The 20,341-nt window shown below is 59.3% G+C and overlaps 1 protein-coding gene and 1 long non-coding RNA gene across 2 annotated transcripts; both read left to right on the forward strand.

Moving 5' to 3' along the window:
- CPNE7 (copine 7) lies at positions 1–10,080 on the forward strand (the record flags this gene model as incomplete). Its single annotated transcript, XM_082437119.1, is given in 15 exon segments — positions 1–40; positions 1,336–1,610; positions 4,046–4,120; positions 4,306–4,380; positions 4,894–4,977; positions 5,414–5,482; positions 5,486–5,503; positions 5,751–5,849; positions 6,107–6,270; positions 6,456–6,627; positions 7,261–7,345; positions 7,348–7,579; positions 8,517–8,584; positions 8,700–8,992; positions 9,512–10,080. Coding segments are annotated over 15 exon segments (1,995 nt in total). The 3' UTR covers positions 9,758–10,080.
- A 3,142-nt stretch (positions 10,081–13,222) lies between these two features.
- LOC309648729 lies at positions 13,223–19,411 on the forward strand. Its single transcript, XR_014256772.1, has 5 exons — positions 13,223–14,673; positions 14,858–14,895; positions 15,358–15,454; positions 16,269–16,537; positions 18,567–19,411. It is a non-coding gene; the product is annotated as an uncharacterized lncRNA (long non-coding RNA).
- The last annotated feature ends 930 nt before the right edge of the window (positions 19,412–20,341 follow it).

A 20,341-nucleotide genomic window follows, 5' to 3' on the forward strand; every position in this document is an offset into this window, starting at 1 on the left:
ATGGTCCAGGGCCTGGTGAAGGCCTGCGGTCCAGGGCCTGGTGAAGGCCTGCAGCCCAGGAAGAGAGGGCTGGCCTTCCAGATTCATCTGTGGGCCCACCCTCCTGGGAACAGCTCAGAGCTTTCTCGGGGGTTACATCTGGGGAGGCTGAGGACCTGAGGAGCAGTGGGAAGGTGTGTGCTAGGCCTTGGTCCCCACCCTCCAACTGTGTGCCTCAGCTGGGCTCCCCTCCTTTGAAAGCCCCAGTTGCACAGTGCTGGGGGACGAACAGATGAAACAGTGCGTGGTTAGTTCCTGCCCTTTTGAAAATTTCCCCAGGAAGGATGGTGCTTCCAGCAGAGGAGGTAAAGCTGGGTCACTGTTGAAAGGGACTGAGGGGGGAGGGGCTGGGAGCTCCATCAAGGCGGCTCCTGCCAAGAGTATCCTCGGAGCCCCCAGATGAGCCAGGCACGAGGGAAACCAGGCCTCCCTCAGCTGGACGGCCCACCCGGTGGACACTGCTGCCACCTGCCTCCCTGGCTGCACTGCCATCACCCCTTTGGGGACTTTGGGCAGCTGTCCTCGTGGTCTTCCCCTCCTGCCCTGGCCCAAGGTCCCACCTTTGTGTCCTTGTCTGTGCTGTCCCTGAAGTGTGGGCTGGACCCAGCAGCTTGCTTCTGCTTGAATGGAACAGAGATGAAGGATGGCAGGCTGAGGTTGGGTTATGAAAGATTTCACTCCCCCAGGGAAGCAGGCCACCATCCTGGGAGCAGCAGTATTGGGTGCCCAGGGCCAGCCCTGTGCAGAGTGGCTCCTGGTCAGGGGAACCCAGGAGGGGGATAGCCAGACTTGGACAGTGTCCCTTGTTTCATCTGGCCCTGGGCAGGTGTCCTGACTATGACTTCACAGGGGTTCGGGCAGCCCTGCCAACTTGTGAGGGGAGGGGTTGGTGCAACAAAGCTGCGGAGACACGTGGGGCCTGGAGGGTCAAGGGAGGTGAGAGTACTGGGTTCTGGGTGGAGACTGGGGTCCAGGTGGACTCCCCCTGCTGAGTGAGTGACCTCACAAAGGCCCTTGGACACCCCCTCCCCTCTCCAAGCCTGCCTGCCCATCTGTGGTGTGGGGATGGAACAGGCCATGTGGGGATGAGAAGGCCCTCTGGGGGCCAGAGGACTGCCTTTGTCTCAGGGAGGAAGGTGCCCAGGGGTCGGGGCAATGACCCCCTGGGGCGTCCAGAGGCCTCGGCAGCAGGTGGCGGGCGTGGCGAGGGGGAGGGGTTGTCTTCCTACAGCAGGGCCTGGAAGCAAGTCCTCCAGGACCACCCGAGGGCAGATGGGTGGGAGAGGGGGCTCTGAGGGCTAGAGCCGGGGCACAGGGCCTTGGGGAGTGCTCAGGTGGACAGATCCCACCCCCACCCTGGGGGTCTGCTCACCCAGGGCTGCTTGCAGGTGGACAGAACCGAGGTGGTCCAGAGCAGCCTGCATCTGGTCTTCTCCAAGGTCTTCACGCTGGAGTACTACTTTGAGGAGGTGCAGAAGCTGCGCTTTGAGGTCTACGACACCCATGGGCCCAGCAGCCTCAGCTACCAGGATGACGACCTCCTGGGGGGCATGGAGTACACCTTGGGGCAGGTGGGCGCCCGTCCCCTTGGGAGGGAGAGGGAGGAGGGCAGCATGGACACCTCAGCTGGTCCTGAGGGCCGGTGCGATGGCAGTGGTGGCCTGGGGACAGCGTGATTACACACAGACTGTACCACGTGGTCTGTCTGACTCCATAGCTCCTTAAAAATTTTTTTTTAGTTAAACGTAATTTTGAACTGGGTAATACATTCATATGGACCTAAATTCAGAAAGTATAACAGGTACACCCTGGACCATATCTCCCTCGTGCCCTGTCCCCAGGTTCGTTACATCCTTCTGGAGAGATTTATTCTTAACAGAGCGAAGGAACATAGTTTTTTCTCTAGATACACTTTTAAAAACAAAGACGACATATACTGTTCTGCAGCTTGCTTTTTTTCACTTCCATGACATAAGGGAGCCCTTCCCTTGTCTCTCCCCATGGCAGTGACCGGTCTGAGGTCCAGCTGCCACCTGAGGGACACTGCATCCTCTGGTGAGGTCATTCCCGATTAGCTCTACCATTGTCAGTGTAACGGGAGCTCTTGCCACCAGCCACCAGCCGGACTGCTTAGCGCAGGCTCTGGGCCAAACGCTCGATGTGTCACACATTAGATTCTCGTGAGTGCTCTGGGGGTGCTTTTTTATTGAGGTGTAATTTACATACAGTAAGATGTGTAGACCTTGAGGGTTGGGATTGATGGGCTTAGACAATTTTATACACCTGACCATCACCCAGATCACACAGGACATTTTTGTCATCCAACAGGTCCCCTGCTCTTCTCAATCCCCTCCCCCAATAGTTTTGCCTGTTCTAGGATTTCATGTCCATGAATCACACAGTATGTTCTCATTTGTGTCCGACTCCTTTTACCCAACGTGAAGGCTGTGTGACTCATCCCCATTGCTGCCTGGGTCGGAAGCCGGCAGGGTAGAGCCTTCCATCAGATAAGAGGACCAAGATTTAGGCAGGGCACAGCCCCACGTGAAAGCAACAGGGAAGGGTTCTACCCAGTGTTGGCCTCTTACCTGCCCTCACGAGCATGGAAGAGGACAACACACAGGGACACACATGCACGGACACACGTGTATCGGCATGCATGCACGGACAAACATGCATGCACACGTGGGTGCAGATCCACGGACACACACAGATACGTGTATGGACACATCTGGACATACACGTAAACTTTAGATTATGGAAAGGACCCCCCAGAACTGCCAGGTCTGTGGGGCCGTCAGGGGCGCTACAGTCAGTGGCCAAAGGCTAGGACCCTGGCTTCAGATTCCAGTGGTGCGCCCTTGAGCAAGTCCCTGACCTCTGCTTGAACCTCTCCTTCCTCATCTGGGAAACGGGGACCATGACAAGGCCACCTCCGTGGCAGCTGAGGAGCTCACAGGAAGTATGGTCACTTGTCAAACCAGCTAAACCAACTATCCTATTACTCCTAATAGGAGAGCCCAGCAGTGAGTCTTCAAATGGGAGAATCTGGGGGGCCTGGCACGTGGCCCTTTTTGGCCTCCGCTTCCCCCACCTGGGATGGGTTTCTCTTCTGCACAGGATGTTCCTGTGTGCTCGGAGCTGTTAGCCAGGCACATCCTGTTGGGGGTGGGGGGCGGTCCTCTGTCCCTTCTGTCTCAGCTCGTCAGACAGGAGCCTGTGTGGAGCAGGGTGAAGAGGGTCAGCAGTGCCATCACCCACCACGGCCATAGCTGAGGACTCTGTCTTCGCTGGCCAGTGGAAGGGGGGGAGTCCCCACACAGACAAAGTCCCTGGTCCACCAGCAGCCACGAGGGTGGTCGTCCTCTATCTTGTTTGCAGGCCACTCTGAGAGCTGCCCCTGGTGAGCCGGTGTTGCTGGCTGCACACAGCATTCCCGGGTCAACTCTCAGCCCAGTCAGGGGCTCATAGCCCAATGGGGAATGCAGCCCCGGGGGGCCTGGTGAGGGAGGGGGAGGCCTGGGCAGGGGGCTGAGACCCCAGGGAGGGAGCAGCCCGGGCGTCCTGGATGGGGCTGGGAACCCCCGTGGCCGCTCGCTCGCTGGCCTTGGGCTGTGGTAGGCGCTGCGCTGTCCTTGGCCTGGTCCATGGAGGGTGACGGGTTCCCAGGGCACGGCTTCTGCTGCAGGTCGCACACACGCGCTCACCAGCGTGACTCTGGGCGGTCTCCCTCCTCCCGAGCCTCCCTTTCCTCACCTGATGCGTGGGCGGTGGGAGGGCCCAGGAGGCGGTGAGGTGCGCTGAGCTGAGGGCCTGGTGGAGCGAGAGGGGGCCACGGGCTGGCCGCTGCCAGGCACCGAGGGCGTGGTGCCCTGGGTGGTAGGTTTGGGGAACCAGGCCACCGAGGGTGAGTGGGGGCGTTGGGGAGGAGGCAGGGAGACCCAGGGCGGGGTTAGGGTCCTCAGGGGAGCAGGTGCGGACCCCTCCCTGAGCCTCTGACTTCCAGATCGTGGCCCAGAAGAAGGTGACCCGAGCACTGTTGCTGAAGTTCAGCAGGAACGCCGGCAAGTCCCCTATCACGGTGAGGCCCCGCCTTCCACCAGCCCCGCCTTCCACCAGCCCCGCCCCCTGCAGGCCCCCGCCCCTTCCTCGCCGAGGCCGGGGCGCCCAGACACCTGCCCGAGGCTGGATTGCAGCCGGGCAGGGAAGGGTGGGGTCAGGCCCCTCCTGCCCAGCCTGGAGCCTCGGCGCTCTCCCTCCGCCCGGGTGATAGCCGGGGACATCTCTGGGAACAACGGCCATGCGGAGCTCTCCCTCCATGCCAGGAAGCTGGGTGACACGGTGAGGTGCGCCCCCCTGGGGCCCAGCTTTCCCTCCTGTCAGGAGGTGTAGACAGAGCTACACCGTGTCCGCAGGGAGACAGGTGGCTGAGGAGTGGGACGCGCTCAGAGCCGTGGGTGGGGCTGCCCGTCCGGGCGGTTGCGCTGCTGTCAGGACCCTGTACGTGTTGCTGCCCTCAGCTCATCCTCAGCTCCCTATGCCGGGCACTCAGGGAGGTCCCCGTCCAGACAGTGGAGGAGTTGGATCTGAACTCGGTTCTGGTCCTGCTGGCTCCTCACATGGGGTAGGGGCACAGAGCAGGGGTCTGACCTGGCGTTGCCTGCTGCCTCCCCTGGATGGAGACTGAAGCGGGGGTGGGGCAGGTGGGGGGCGGGGTGGGAGCTGGACGCGGGGGAGCCAGGGACGCTCCAGAGGGGAGGGCGTTGCTCTTCGGGAGGGCTCTGCCCTCACAGCCAGCAAGTGGCGGAGCCTGGACCCCACCGCTTGCCAAGTACACCCTCTGCTCCCCTGCAGGACCTCTTCAGCGAGCCGGACCCCTTCCCGGAGCTGTACCGGATCCACGATGATCAGCGCGAGCTGCTGGCGTACAGGACGGAGGTGAGGGGTCCCTGGCCAGCACCCAGGGACAGCACGAAAGGACAGGGGAAGGAGTCTCCCCGGCCCTCCCTGCATCTCTCTGGCCCCCCATGGCTGTAGGGTCTTGACCTCCAAAACCGCCATCCCCCTTTGAACAGAGAGCGGCCAGGTGGGCATGCAGCTTCTGTCCTAGAATGAAGAATCCGGATTTGTTGTCACTACCTGCCCGTAAAACAAGATTTCAGTTACACCAGTGGGAAGGCGTTTCTTTTTGAGATAAATTAATTTGAGTAAAAAAAGGCTATTTAAGGAAAAAGAAGTCCAGGTGGTCCAGTAATGTGGGGGGTTAGGAAGGTGGCTCCAGAAGGAACGAGGTTCGGAGACGCAGCTCTGGGCTCGCAGGGTCCTGCCCAGAGCCTGAGGCAGGACCTCCTGAGCCGCCCCTCCCGGTCCGCAGGTGGTGAAGAACGACCTGAGCCCCACCTGGCAGCCTTTCAAGGCATCTCTGAGCAGCCTGTGCAGCTGTTAGGAGCTTCGGCCTCTGAAAGTGGGCGGGGCGGGGCCGGCTGGCGGAGGGTGGGTGCTGGGGAGGGGACAGGGCGGCTGGGGGCGGGACTGGGGCGGGACTGGTGCGGGGCTGGGGCAGGGCGAGTCCCTCCAGACCACACCTTCCTGGAGTTGAGGTACGTGGGGAGGGATGGTGGGAAGGGGGCGGCCTTCCTGCAGGGGCATGGAGACACCCAGGCTGGGGGCCTCAGAGGGGCAGGCGGGCTGAGGGGTCCTGGGGTCCACAGTGCCTCGTCTGGGATTATGACTCCCGCGGGAAGCACGACTTCATCGGAGAATTCTCCACCACCTTCGCGGAGATGCAGAATGCCTTCGGGGAGGACCAGGTGAGAGCAGGGAGGGCCCGCCTGTCCGCCAGAATGCGCTGGGGCGCTGGCCCTGGGCTGGGTTGCCCCAGAAATTGTTGTGATGGCTTTAGAGAGGCTAAAGATGATGACAGAGCAGGACACCCACACCCACCAGGTGGCTGGAGTAGGGACCACCAGCCTGTGGTGAAGTTGAAGTGACAGATGCCGGTGGGCCAGGGCTTTCAGACCTCCCGTGCTCCTTGCGGTGGGTGTCTCTGCCTGTCCCTGTCCCCCAGGCCCAGTGGGACTATGTGAGCCTCAAGTACACACAGAAGAAGCGCAGTTCCAAGAACTCGGGGGTGGTCATCCTGGCAGACCCGAAGGTGGGCCTCGGCCCAGCCTGCAGCCCCTCCCCCCCGCAGCGGGTGGAGGGGGTGCTTCCGCCTCAGCTCTGCAGAGAGTGAGCCAGGCTGGGGTGGCCGGCCACTGCCTGGAACCCCCCGTAGTCAGATGGACCCTCACGGGCCCCCATCCCAGAGGTCTGGTGCCCCCAGTGTGTGGAGGTGGGAGGGATGGAGGGGAGGGGGAGACAGAAGGGAATAGGTGGTGGGGGGAAGATGGGCATTCAGGCGGCCTGAGGGCCTGAGAGGAGGGGACTGAGGCTGCTGGGCTCCTGGGGGAGAGCAGGTCCCAGGAGCCCCAGAGGTCCCGACCCGAAGCCCTGGCCTCAGTGTTCCCGGGGTGCGGGTGCCGGACGTTCTACAGGGTGTACTCGTTCCGGGACTACATCGTGGGCGGCTGCCAGATCCACTTCACGGTGAGTCCACGGACCGTCCGCACAGCCTGCTGGGTGCATCCCAGCAGGATGGGTGTCAGCGCCCGGGCCCCACCCCAGGGCTCCCAGCAGCCCCTCCCCACCCTGGATGTAACTCAGAGCCCGTCTGGCACCCAGGGTGGATGGGTGCAGAAAAGGCCCTTCGGCAGGGCCTGCAGGTCCCTTCTGTGTGGCCTCTGCACTCCTTCTCGTGACAGCCAGAATGGCCTGAGGAAAGTGAGTGGGCGGGGGGCACACAGGGACCCCAGCTCAGGGCTTGCTCCTCCCAGGCCCTGCCTAGTTCCTCCCCCACCCCCGCCTCCACAGCCCCCGCTGCAGAAGGAGGTGCCGAGGGTCCGCTGTGACCGCGCTGGCTCCCTGCAGCCGCTGGCTGGTCTTGCCCTCAGAGGCGCTGGCCAACCCTGGGGACCCAGGAGCTTTGGGGTGGGCACGTCCCTTCTGTGATCCCGCCAACACAGTGCTGGGCCCTCGGGCTCACGCCTCCGGGTTTCCCTGCAGCCCTGGGCGAGTGGCTCCCCAGGCCTCAGTTTCCCTTACCTGTCAGATGGGGGTGCAGGTGCCCACCCCAGCCCAGGAGGGAGGGGCTCCTGGGTCTTCGCACTGTGGCCTCTGCAGGTGGCCGTTGACTTCACGGCCTCCACTGGGGACCCCAGGAACAGCTGCTCCCTGCACTACATCAACCCCTTCCAGCCCCACGAGTACCGCAGGCCCTGGCGGCTGTGGGCGAGACCTGCCAGGACTACGACAGTTGTGCCAGCCCACCGCCTCCCAGGCTCTGCGAGGAGTGTGGGTCAGCACCCGCAGGGCCCGAGATGGGAGGTGGGGCCGCCCCCCAACCGTGGTCCCCTTGGTCCTTCACACAGACATGGCATCCGAATCCCACCTCACAGACCGTAAACTGGGGCCGTGGCGGGGCAGAGCCCTCGCCTGGGAGGTGATGGAGGCAGAGGTCCCGCATCCCGTCGGCTCTGCCCCTGCCTGCCTGCACTCTGGGTGGCTTCTTCATGGCTCTGGGCCTCAGTTTCCCCCATGTGGCTCGGGGCGGGACCTGGACCCCCGTAGAGTTTCATCCTGGTCTCCTGGCTCTGTCGGTATCTCTCCAAAGTGCCCGCACCCACCCCAAGGGAGATCAGGGACCCTGGGTGATGGGGCCGTCTCTCTTCCAGTGACAGGAGGCTCTCTGCTTTGGGGTTCTGAGCCTGGATCCCTCCCAAGTATGAGGTAGGAGAGCCCGGGTCCCAGGACCCCTGGCTGCTGCCTCTCCTGCTGGGAACCAGCTACCATGTGACCGGTGGTGGGCAGGTTGCAGGGACCGCCTGCCGGCCAGAGGGCTGACCTTTGACCTCCCAGCACTGCAGCCCTGTCAGGCAGAGGGGGCCATTAGTCTGGAACCTTCCAGTTAGAAAGGACATTCAACTGGCTTAAGCAGAAAACTTGGGCGGTGGGCGGGTGGGGGGAGGATTTATTGGCTAATGCAACTCAGAAGCTTCAGGTCCCCCTGGCTCCATGGCTGGAGCGACACCCGTCACTGGTCTGCCCTTCCGCCCTCTGTGCGAAGGGTCTTTGACCTTCTTCTCTTGAATGTTTTCTCTCGTCCAGATTTTTAGGAACGATTTCTGAGTAGTTTTGGTTTTTTCACGCTGGAAATGGACCTTTATTTGAAGCAAGTCCCAGTCTGTCTTCTGCAGATACACTGGGCACCGGGCCAGGCTGGACCAGAGTGTGTCCTTTCCAAACTCTGTTCCTTGAATCTCAGCAACTCTTCAGGGTGTGGGAGCCCCTTCCTACCCAGGGCCCACAGACCTCTCCTCCTCCGGCCTCAGACCTGGGTCAACCCCGGCTCCCCCAGCCTCGGTCTCCCCATCTGTAAGGTGTGGCCGTTCCAGTATCCACCTCAGGGTCAAAGAGAGCACGTGCTTACAGTTCATTGTGATTGCGTGTGTGCGTGTGTGCGCATGCGTGCGTGGGTTACGCTTCAGCAAATACGCTTTTAGAAAAGCTTGGAAACCATGGTCACCCCCAGGCCATCTGGTTGGTGGACTTTGGAGTTTGAGTGGGGGGAGACGCAGCTGCCCTGCAGGGTCCCTGTGGCCCCTCCCCGCTGTGTCCCCAGCAGTACTACATCCTGCTGATCCTGACAGACGGCGTGGTGGCCAACACGGCGGACACGCGTGAGGCCATCATGCGCGCCTCCCACCTGCCCGTGTCTATCATCGTGGGGATGGGCATCGCCGACTTCACCAACATGCAGGCCCTCGACGGCGACGACGGTGTCCTGCGCTCCCCACGGGGCGAGCCTGCCCTCTGTGACATCTTGCAGTTTGTGCCCTTCTGGGAGCTCAAGAGCGTGAGTGCTGGGCGGGTGGTTGGGCGGGTCCCTCGGGCAGCGCATTGGGGCCCCGGGCCCCCCGCCGTCCTGAGCAGCTTTCGGCCCCTAGAAACTTTTGCATTAGAGAAGTGTCACACGGATGCCCCAGAGGGCAGGGCTCCTCTCAGGCAGCTCCCCCCTCCCTTTGTGACGTGGTAAGAACTGCCTGTCCCGTGGACACACACTCACAGCTTCAATGGGGACCCGGGCCTCCCCTCCTGCCTCAGCCGCTTTGCCCTGTGCCCAGAGCAGGGTCACACCGGCCCAGAGGGGCCCACCTGTGCCACCCGCAGTGCCAGCGCGGACGGACTGCCCAGCGACCGCGGTCTCATCGTTAACACAGGCTCACCCGGCCGCCCACTGGGTGAATTCCTGGTCGTGGTCCCAGGAGCTTGTGCATGACCCATAGCAGGTGGAGGTCATGGTGTGAACGGCGGCTCTAGGGGAGGGGGCTGGGGGATGGGAAGCCGGTCGGAGGCACACTGTCCCCACCCGCAGGTGTCCCCCGCGCCGCTGGCCAAGAGTGTGCTTGCCGAGGCGCTCAGGCAGCTGGTTGAGTATTACAGCCACAAGGAATGCCTCTGGGAGACCTCGGCGAGACCAGCCCAGGCTCCACTCCGTGAGGACACACGCACGGTAGGGGGCCGGCCAGGACTGTGTCCACCATCTGTCTCTAGCACCCTCCACCCTGACTCCCCAGGGGCCTCCCGTCCCCCAGCCTACACCCACCATTGGCTCCGGTGACCCTGCTGCCTGGTGGGCCAGCCTCCCTCCGGGCCCCAGGGCTGAAGGAGGGACAGGTCCCCCTGGGCACGCCTGACCCTGCCTGAGCCTGGTGGGTGGGGGAGGGGGTCTGGGGGATTCCTGCTTTGCATCTGATCTTCATGGGGGAGGGGGCAGCAGGCAGCGCCCTGTCTCTGAGAAAACCCAGACCCCCCCGGACACCCATCCCTATAGCCAGATTCCTCTTTGTCCCAGCTGCATCCCCTTGTCTCTCGGTGTCTGTGGGGTCTCTGGGGGTGGGGGCAGGAGGCTTAGGCAGAATAAAGTGTCATCTTGTCCTTGCAGCGGCTTTGCGCCTTTACTGCCCCCTCAGCAGAGGCCTGCAACCCCTGGAGGGATGGGGCGGTGCACGTGTGCCCTGCAGCTCCCACACTGGAGCCGGGAGCTTCGAGTCAGGCTCACCAGCTCCTTCCTGGACTGAACCGAGGGCCGTCCCAGGAATGAACGGGTGCAGGGGCCAGTGCTTGACCGTGGGAGGGGCCAGACGGTGCGATGGCCGCCCCTCCCCGAGCAGCCTCCCCTTGGCTCCTGTGATTCCCTGCCTGAAATCTGCCGCAGCCAGGCCCGGGTGGGCAGGGGCTCCATGCACTGGTCTCTACGAGGACCCACTGAGGGCTGTGTGCTATGGGCTCTGTCAGGGGAGGGGGCACCACCTGCCAGCGCCTCCCAGCCCTCTGGGGGTGGATTTCCAATTGCGATTTCCCCTAAATTACCTTGTCGGGGAGAAACAAACTGTTCCAACCCTGAATCCAGGCCCACCCACCCCTCCATCCCTCCATCCATCCACTCTGGGGGCCTATTTTTAGCTCCTGATTCATCTCCCGTTCAGCGGGGATAATGGGTATCGCCATGGTAACCTGGCTACCACTGAATTCCAGAAGGGCCGATATTGGTCTCTTCGGGGATGCGAGGACACCCAAGAAGCAGCCCCTCCATCCACATCTGGGCGGCAGCAGGGCTGCAGAGCGGCGGTGGTGTGGTCCCGAGCAGCGAGGGCGAGTGTCAGCAGCAGCCCAGCCGCTGAGTCCTGTGGGAGTGGGTCGCCATCTCAGCGGCAGAAAGCCTTGGACAGTTCCTGGGCCCGGCTCAGGGGCGAAGCCAGCGGAGGCTGGTCAGCTGAGCTCCCTGGGGAGGCAGAAGCCAAGAAGAATGGGAGGGGTCCATGCACAGCACGGGGGCGGCCGTGATGGCCCCGGGAGCTGTCGCCTTGGTGGGACGTAGCCTCTCCCAGAGCACGTGGAGCAGGGAGGGGGCCGAGGTGTGAGACCCCAGCCTCTCACCTCTGGCCGACAAGAAGCAGAGAGCAGTCGGGCGGCAAGGGGGGTGGGGGGCAACCCTCAGAGGATGCCCTCCTGGGGCCAGAGCAGGTGTGGACGCGAGGACGACGGGGGGCAGTCGTGGGGCCCGGCCAGTGGGTGGTTTGGCGGGGCACGTGCAGGTGTAGGGGGGCCGCTGAGGGTGGTGGGGGCAAGAAGGTATCAGCTGGCTTAGCTGCACAGATGTGGTGATTTTACCAGCCGGTGCCCAGCCTGAGAAGGCGGCCAGCTCTGCCCACAGGCAGTAAAATAATAAAGTGATTACTGCCCCAGGGGCGGTTCAGATGGGCACCGACTGCTCTTGCCGGCCCGGCATCCGTTCCCACCTCCTTCCTTTGGGGGCCATCTCTCAGTCCATGTATTTCATGGGCCTGGACCACTGTCCAAATCCCAGGGTGGACACGACCCAGGCCTGGCCAATCAGCGAGCGTGCTGTTCCCTGGCCACTGTGATTGGCTCTGGGTGGGCACTCCACCTGGCTGGCCAATGAGACTGGGTCCTGAAACTTTCCCGCAGGTTGCTAAGCTGATGGGATGGGACACAGGAGCAGCTGGTGACCACTGCTGCCACGTGGGCAAGGCCTGCCTGAGGAGGAAGCCGGCACAGAGGAGGTGGACAGAGAAATGGTGCCGGGGGCACGTGGATCCGGCTCTTCCCTTTCCGCTCAGGCCAGCTGGGGCTGGGGGTGGGGCTTCTGTCCCTTGCCACCTGAAGATTCTGGCCCAGAAGGATGGCAAATACTCGCAGTTCACAGACAAGAAAAGCAAGGCTCAGAACAGTTAAGTGACTTGCCCAGGGTCACACAGCTGGCCAGTGGCAGAAGCGGGACCCGCCAGCCTCTTGCAATTCCTGGAGGTACAAGGTCCTCCATCAAGGGCTCTGGAATCCAGATGGGATCCCAGGGAGGGAAGCCCAGGTAGGGCTGGGCTGAAACCCCGGCGGCTGGCGTGGAGACCGGCAGACGAGACCGGCCAGCCCCCAGCTCTTCAGCACCGCACGTGGGGTTCTCAGCAGGCGGACGCAGAAGGTGCGCCGTGGCCTGGGGCCCCCACGGAGGCACCTGGGCCTGAGTGTCTTTAGAAGTTGCCTGCAGCACACTGCTCGGAGGGTGGGTTTGGGATTTGCAAAAGCCTGCAGTGGTCACTGACTTAGGCACCGGTCCAGAGTCAGGCGGACGCCTGGCCCAGCTCTCAGTGGACGGTCTCCTCAGCCTGCACGTGAGCCTCTGCTGTCACTTGGGGGCGCGGCAGCTTTAAATCACGGCCCTGGAGTCCTTGGCCGCCCCTCCCCCCGAGAGGTGGGGTGGCTGCGCTTCTCCCCAAGTCCAGGCGGCCTTGGTGCTGTGTGTCTCCAAGGCTCCGTCCTGAACACACCACAGGGCTGCCCTGGTCCCTTGCTGCCTGGGTAGGGGCTCCCCAGCTCCTACGACACCTTCCTGCTCTTTCAGGACGGAGCCGGCCGTCCCACAGAAACGGGCGAGTTCATCCGTGTTTGCCAGTGTTCTAAGCCACCGAGTTTTGGTGTAACTCTGCACCCTCTTGTAAGGACTGCATGGGAGGGTGTGCGCAGGGCCTGGCACAAAACACCTGTTGGTAAATAAATACCAGTCTCCCGCGGGAGCGGGCTGCCTCTTCCTCGTTCTCTGCAACCCTGATTGTGGATGTGCCCCAGCCTGCTGGCCGTCCGCCTCGCCCTGGAGGGGGCCCAGGGCTCTGGGCCCCGCGCCCCGCCCCGCCCAGTGTCCTCAGAGTCAGCCGTGGGCTGAGGCAGCGGGACAGGGGCGGCTCGGCAGCCGGGCTGCGCTTTCCTCTGCTGTGGCGGGAAGCGGCAGCAGGCAGCTGTGAGTGCTGTAATTGACGTGGGCGGCAGGGCCGTCAGATGCCAGGCGTGCGGCCTTGGGCCCGGGGGGCTCTGGGCGAAAGCTTCCCCTGCTTTGGCGTCTGCCCCAGAGCAAGGGCACCCTGGACCCTTGCCCAGCGCACACCTGCCCCCACGCAGATCTGCAACAGCTGCCGAGCCCCGGCTGTGAGGACTTGGTCCTGGCTAGCTGCCGAGCGTGGCTCAGACCCCAGCAGCAACCCCGGGCCAGACTGGTGGGTGGCATCTCACAGAAGGGGACTGAGCTCAGAGACAGGAAGTCATTGGGCCTGGGATGCACTGGAGCGGGGTCCTGAGTTGGGCCACCCAGCCCGGTTCCCAGGGCCCGAAGCCCACAGCCAATAGGCCTCAGCTGTGGTGTGTGCGTGTGTGCGTGCATGCGTGCGTGCGTGTGTGTGTGTGTGTGTTCCTGGGGACATGGGGAGGGGTCCGGGGGGGGGGTCTCTGTCCTCAGCTGCTTTACCGAAGCCTCTTTCTGACCCCCCTGGCCACCCTGGGCCCGGCCAGTCAGCTGCCCTCTGTGGGCCCTGTCTCTCTCTGGTCGCCGAGCTGGGAGTCATCCAGACCAGGGTGTGGGCTGGTGGCCGTGAGCGTGTCTTTGGAGCTCTGTGCCCTGCCCCGCATGGACACTTGTCACTCAGTGTTGACCAGGATGTCCCTGAGAACCTGAGACGTGATAACTTTCTCCAGCCCTGGGAGGGGCTCCAGAACAGTGCCCCAGGCTCCGTGCCCCAGGGGGCAGGATGGCCAGACCCGGCCTCCCTCCCTCCCTTGCCATGTGGCTGAGGTGAGACCCAGGGATTTGGCTTCAGAAACTGGACAGAGCCCAGTGCCAGGTTGAACCAAGCCAGTGAATTGCAGGTTACGTCTTAAGGAACAGAAGTCACTCCCTGCCAGCCACGGCCTGGCCCTGGGCGCTGGCCAACCCCCTCCCAGGCCCTATCCCCGGACATTGGAGTCTGGTCATTCTGACCCTGCAGCTGGACCAGCAGAGCGGGACAGGAATCTATATCTGAATTCTTGCCCAGGAAAATCAGAGGAGACGCCGCGCTGTGGCGCCCTAGGCAGCCTCTCTCCGGGGATTTAACTTCCAGGGGCCCTCATGCCTGATGCTCCGTGGAGGCTCCTGGAAGCCTGGGACCCCGGGAGGGGGCAGCCGGCCAGATGCAGGCTCAGGTGGTCCCAGCGAGGAGCCCAGCCCCCATCCCACCGTGACAGTCAGCCACAAACCAGGGACGTGGCGGTCCTGCCTCCTGTGGCTGGGGTGGGAGCCACCAGCTGTCAGCCCTGGCGGGGCGGGGCAGACCTGTGGTGTCATGACCGCCCCCCGCCCCAGTCGGTGGGTTTTTCAACTATGGGCCCCTCAGGACCCCAGCTCTTCATTCTGGGAGAAGCAGTGGGTGTGGCTACGAGCTCTGGACTTGGAGGCTCCAGGTTCTCACCTGCTTCCTCACTCTATGTGCAGACGTGGGCATCTCCTGTCACGTGCCCCACCCGTGTCTGTCTGTGGGATGAGTGGGCTGACCCTGCAGGGCTCCGAGGGTGAAATAAGACGGCGAGCGTGGCCCACGAGGAGCGTCACTGGTGTTCCAGCCTCCATTCCCCCCCCAACACCCGACCCCCGTGGCTTCTGTTACTGACTCCAAGCTCGCTACTCGACAGGCCAACAAATCAAGAGGCGAAGTGAGGGGCAAAGAATAGGGACTTTATTCAGAAGCCAGCAGCCTGAGAAGATGGTGGACTCGTGTCCCAAAGGACCACCTTCCCTGACTTAGAATTCAGGCTTCTTTTATAGTAAAAGGGGGGAAGGGGGGAAAGCCCTGGTTTTGGCCAGGCTCGGGAGGGATGTGAATTTCTTTCCTCACAGGTGGGCTGGTCAGGAGGTTTCCAGGGAGCTAAACAAAGGTATTTTACCTTAACGTTCATTACCTGGGAGGCAGGGTTCCCTAGGATGGGCCATCATGTATAATTTAAGCTATAGGCAATGTCCCTCTCTTATTTTTTTTTAATAAATTTACTTATTTATATGTATATTTTTTGGCTGCGCTGGGTCTTCGTTGCTGCATGTGGGCTTTCTCTAGTCGCGGCGAGCGGGGCTACTCTTCGTTGCGGGGCGCGGGCTTCTCATCATGGTGGCTTCTCTTGTTGTGGAGCATGGGCTCTAGGCACACGGGCTTCAGTAGTTGTGGCACACGGGCTTCGTTGCTCTGCGGCATGTGGGATCTTCCTGGACCAGGGCTCAAACCCACGTCCCTTGCATTGGCAGGCAGATTCTTATCCACTGTGTCACCAGGGAAGTCTGGCAATGTCCCTCAGAGTGATTAACTCGTAATAGAATAAAGGCTCTTCCCTCTTACATGCCTCCAGGCTGACGCGGCTGTACTGGTGGCCCCAGAGCTTGAAGGTGACATCGCCACGGTGTCCTGTCCTGCAGAAAAGAGGTTGGGCCTTGGTTCCATGAGAGGTGAGCTTCCCATGGGTGACAGTGGGGAGGGTGGGGTCCTCAGAGTGGGCCCCCCCTCTTACTGTCAGGCCCAGGTGCAGGTCAGCACTGAAGGCCCTGGCGGGGTGGCCAAGGGCAGGCCAGGAAGAAGCAGGTTGAGGGTCAGGGATGGGGTCAGTCTAACGTCCAGGGGAGGTGGAGGCCGGGTCGCCCATCTTGGCCTTTAGACAGCACTGAGTTTCGAGCTTGTGCTGGAGTAATGTGTTCAGTCCCCACAGAGGCGGGAGGGAGGGTAGATGGAGGAGAAAGCTCACGTGGTCCTGGGGGCCCCTGGGCTCCTCGGGGGGAAGGCCAGCAACCGTCTCCCCGTCCTTAGGGGACACGCTCAAGTCCTAACCCCGGTCCCGCGGATGGGGCCTTCTTTGGAAATAGGGTCTTTGCAGGTGTGATCAAGGTCAAATGAGGTCATAGGATGGGCCCTGAGTCCAGGGATTGGTGTCGCCATAAGAGGAGGAAAGTGCCAATGATGGGACAGGTGCTGTCCCCCCCCCCACCATGGCAGGCTGCACAGGGAGCACGCCCCGACACCTTGGTTTTGGACTCCCAGCTCCAGGACCGGGAAAGAGTGAACTCCTGTTGCTTGTGGTTTTGTGCGGCAGCTCCCAGGAGGTGGGGAGGCTGGGGACCCAGGGGCTGCCTGAGCTTTGGTGCGTCAGGGGCGTCAAGGGACATCTGCGCTTTGTCTTATTTTTCAAATTTTCTAAAATAGTTTATTGTTTAAACAGAAGGACTCCATAACCGCACTTTGTTTTGATACACTATTTTCTCACACCAGGCATACGGACCTGTGATATGGACCAGTTATGACCGACTCTCCCTCCCAGCTCTGCCGGCCCTGGGGGGCGGCCACCTCCTGGGATCCAGGGCCTGGGGTCCCTCAGGAGCTCCGTCCACCCCTACACCCAACGCTGCACAGAGCGCGAGGTGGCAGGACGCTGACTTCCACTAGGGGGCGCCCCAAACCAGGCGCTCACAGGACCCCCGTTCCACGCTGACAGCAAATCTGCAGCTTCTTCCCCAGCTTTACTGAGACGCAGCTGGCAGGTAATATGTGTGAGTTTAAGGCGTGCGATGTGATGATTTGATACACTTACACATTTTGGGACAATTCCCACAGCAAGGCTGGTTACCACCAGCATCACCTCCCATAATCACCTCTTCTTTGTGTGTGGTGATGAGACGTAAGATTACGCTCTGAGCAGCTTTCAGCTATACACACGGTATTGTGAGCTGCAGTCACCATGCTGTACATCAGATCCCAGAGCTTACTCACGACGGGAAATTTCTGCCATTTGACCAACACCTCCCCGTTTCCCCTCCCCCACAGTCCCTGGCCACCACCCTCTACTGCCTGTTTTTATGAGTTTGGCTTTTTAGATTCCACATGTAACTGAGATCATACAGTGAGAACAGAGGGTTTTTTTCTGTGTGGCTTATTTCGCTGAGCATAATGCCCTCTAGGTTCATCCGTGTTCTAGAAATAGCAGGATTTCCTTCTTTTCTATGCTGAATGCTATTCCTCTGCATGTGTGTGTGTGTGTGTGTGTGAGACAGAGAGAGAGAGAGAGGGTGGGGGTGGGCAAGGAGGGAGAGACAGTCCTCTTTATCCATCGTCCACTGATGGACACTTAGGTTGCTTCCATGTCTTGGCTATTGTGCTGCTATATTGGAGTATATATTGGAATAGCACTATTGGAATAGTGCTGCTGTGGATGTTGGAGTGCAGATGTCCCTTCGAGGGTGATTTCATTTCCTTTGGATAAATACCCAGGAGTGGAATTGCTGGATCATACGGTAGTTCTGTTCTTAATTTCTTGAGGAAACTCCATACTGTTTCCATAGTGGCTGCACCAATTTACATTCCCACCAACAGTGCGTGAAGGTTCCTTTTTCTCCACATCCTCGCCAATGCTTGTTTTTTCTTGTCTTTTTGATAATAGCTATTCTGACAGGTGTGAGGGGATATCTCACTGTGGTTTTGATGTGCATTTCCCTGATGATTAGTGATGTTGAGCACCTTTTCATGTCCCTGGTTACCATCTGTATGTCTTCTTTTGGAAAATGTCTAGTCAGGTCCTCTGCCCACTTTTTAATTGGGTTATTTGCTCTTTTTTTGCTGTTGAGTTGTGTGAGTTCCTTATATATTTTGGATATTAACCTCTTATCAGATGGATGGTTTGCAAATATTTTCTCCCTTCTGTAGGTTTCATTTTCATTTTGTTAATGGTTTCTTTTGTTGTGCAGAAGCTTTATAGTTGTATGCAATCCCACTCATTTCTTTTTGCTTTTGTTGCTTGTGCTTTTGGTGTCATATCCAAAAAATCGTTGCTGAGACCAATGTCAAGGAGCTTTTTCTCTGTTTTCTTTTCAGGGTTTTGTGGTTTCAGGTCTTACATTTAAGGCTTTAATTCATTTTTTTTTTTTTTTTTTTTTTTTTTTAATTCATTTTGAGTTAACTTTTGTGAGTGGTGTAAGATAGCAGTCCAGTTTCATTCTTTTGCATGTAGCTGTCCAGTTTTCCCAACACCATTTATTGAAGAGACCATCCTTTCTCCATTGAGTATTCTTGGCTCCCTTGTCAAATGTTAGTTGACCAGATATGCAGGGGTTTATTTCTGGGCTCTGTATTCTGTTCGTTGGTCTATGTATCTGTTTTTAGGCCAATACCATGCTGTTTTGATTACTGTAGCTTTGTAATATAGTTTGAAATCGGGCTGTGTGATGCCTTCAGCTTTGATCTCCTTTCTTAGGATTGTTTTGGCTATTCAAGGTCTTTTGTGGTTCCATACAAGTTTTAGGATTTTTTTTTTTCTGTGAAAAATGCCATTGGAATTTTGATGGGGATTGCATTGAATCTGTAGATGGCTTTGGGTAGTATAGACATTTTAACAATATGAATTCTTATGATTTATGAACATGGGATACCTTTCCATTTATTTGTGTCTTCAATTTCTTTCATCAGTGCCTCATAGTTTTCAGTGTACAGGTCCTTCACCTTCTTGATTAAATTTATTCCTGGGTATTTTTATTGTTTTTGATGCTATTACAAAGGGGATTTTTTTTTCTTTTTCAGATAAGGAAAATTTATAATAATTTTTGTCTCAGAGTGCGTATTCTAACATCTCAAGGCAGAAACAGTCATGTGTGTTGTCTGGTGGTAGCTGCTGCTCATTCCCCACTGGGCATTACAGTAGCTGTGGAAATGGGTTAACTCCGAATTCCTAAACACACTTGTTTCCAAGAGCTTGGGATGAGGAATTGTGGACATCTGAGAGGTCAGCCTTGTAAAACCAATTTAAAACATGTGAATGAGAAATTGATTTCAACGTGTGATTTAAAGTTGAAATCTTGGGCTTCCCTGGTGGCGCAGGGGTTGAGAATCTGCCTGCCAATGCAGGGAACACGGGTTCGAGCCCTGGTCTGGGAAGATCCCACATGCCGCAGAGCAACTGGGCCCGTGAGCCACAATTGCTGAACCTGCGTGTCTGGAGCCTGTGCTTCGCAACGGGAGAGGCCGTGATAGTGAGAGACCCGCGCACCACGATGAAGAGTGGCCCCCACTTGCCGCAACTAGAGAAAGCCCTTGCACAGAAATGAAGACCCAACACAGCCATAGATAAATAAATAAAATTTAAAAAAATAATAAATAAAAAATAAAGTTGAAATCTTACTGGGTACATACAATATTGGACCAGCTCAGAGAGCTTTGGGGGCTCCAGCTTCGCAAGTGTAATTTGCTAGATGTACAAGTTTCTACTTGTTCTGTGAGACAACTGTAGGAGCTAAAAAGAAAGTCAAATGCATTGAATATTAATACAATTAAACATGTTTATAGGAGCTTGTCTACGTTTATAAATGGAATCAAACGTGAATCAAAGACTTTAAAAGTGATGAATAAACAGAATATTAAACTTCGTAGACTGAACGTGTAAGAAACTGGGATTGAAAGTTTATATCATTAATAAACTGAATTTTATTAAATGGTAAAAGGCACAGTGAACCACATGAAAGCCACCAAATCTCACAGTTGACGTCAGTTTTGGGAACTGGAACCATCCCTTTCCCAGGACAAGTGACTCAGGCCTTTACCCGCCCCCCCCCCCCCAATGAACTGGCAGCCAGAGCAAGGGCTCCTGCATGAACCCTGCCTCTGAGGTCAGGTTTCTGCATGTTCGCCCCCCAACCCCCTCTCTTCTGGGACTTGTGGATGAAGTGAGACCCCGGAACCCCCAGACTCAGCTCTGATTGGGCCGCTCGGAGGCCAGCCCCTTACCCAGCCTTGGACTCCTTCAGAGCAGGGCCAGGGCCCTGCTGGAGGTGGGTAGCGAGCGGGTGATGTCAGGAGGGTCCAGCAGTGGCGGGGGGTGAGGACTGGGGGCGTGCATGCCGGGCAGGCGCCGGGGTCCTGCCGCTTCTCCGCCTGGGGCTTTCGTCGCCCGTGGAGCTGGCTGCCGGCTGGGGCCGGCGGGCGGCGGCTTCCACCCTCCTGGCGGATTCCCGAGTCCTGCCCGCACCTCGCGGGCTTCCCTGAAACCTCACCCCACCCCCTGAGGGGCCTCGATCGAGGCCAAGGAAGTGCGGACGCTGCCTGGAGACCCTTTGTCTTCAGGTGCGTGGAGGCAGGGCGGCGGTGCCCCGTGTGAAGGGGGAGACGTTCAAGCTCAGCCTGCCTGGCAAACGCGCAGGAGCTGTGGGAAAACGCTCCTTGGATGTTGCCGCTCGGGGGCAGCCTTCCGGCGGGTCCCGGCAGTCACCTTTGACCCACAGAGTAGCGCTGGGAGCTGAGCGGGCAGGTAAGGGCACACTTAGAAAACGCTCTCAGCCGCCCTCGGGCGCCGGTGAGACGGG

This window comes from Balaenoptera physalus (assembly GCF_965194825.1).
Source record: "Balaenoptera physalus genome assembly, chromosome: 19".
Taxonomy (NCBI): domain Eukaryota; kingdom Metazoa; phylum Chordata; class Mammalia; order Artiodactyla; family Balaenopteridae; genus Balaenoptera; species Balaenoptera physalus.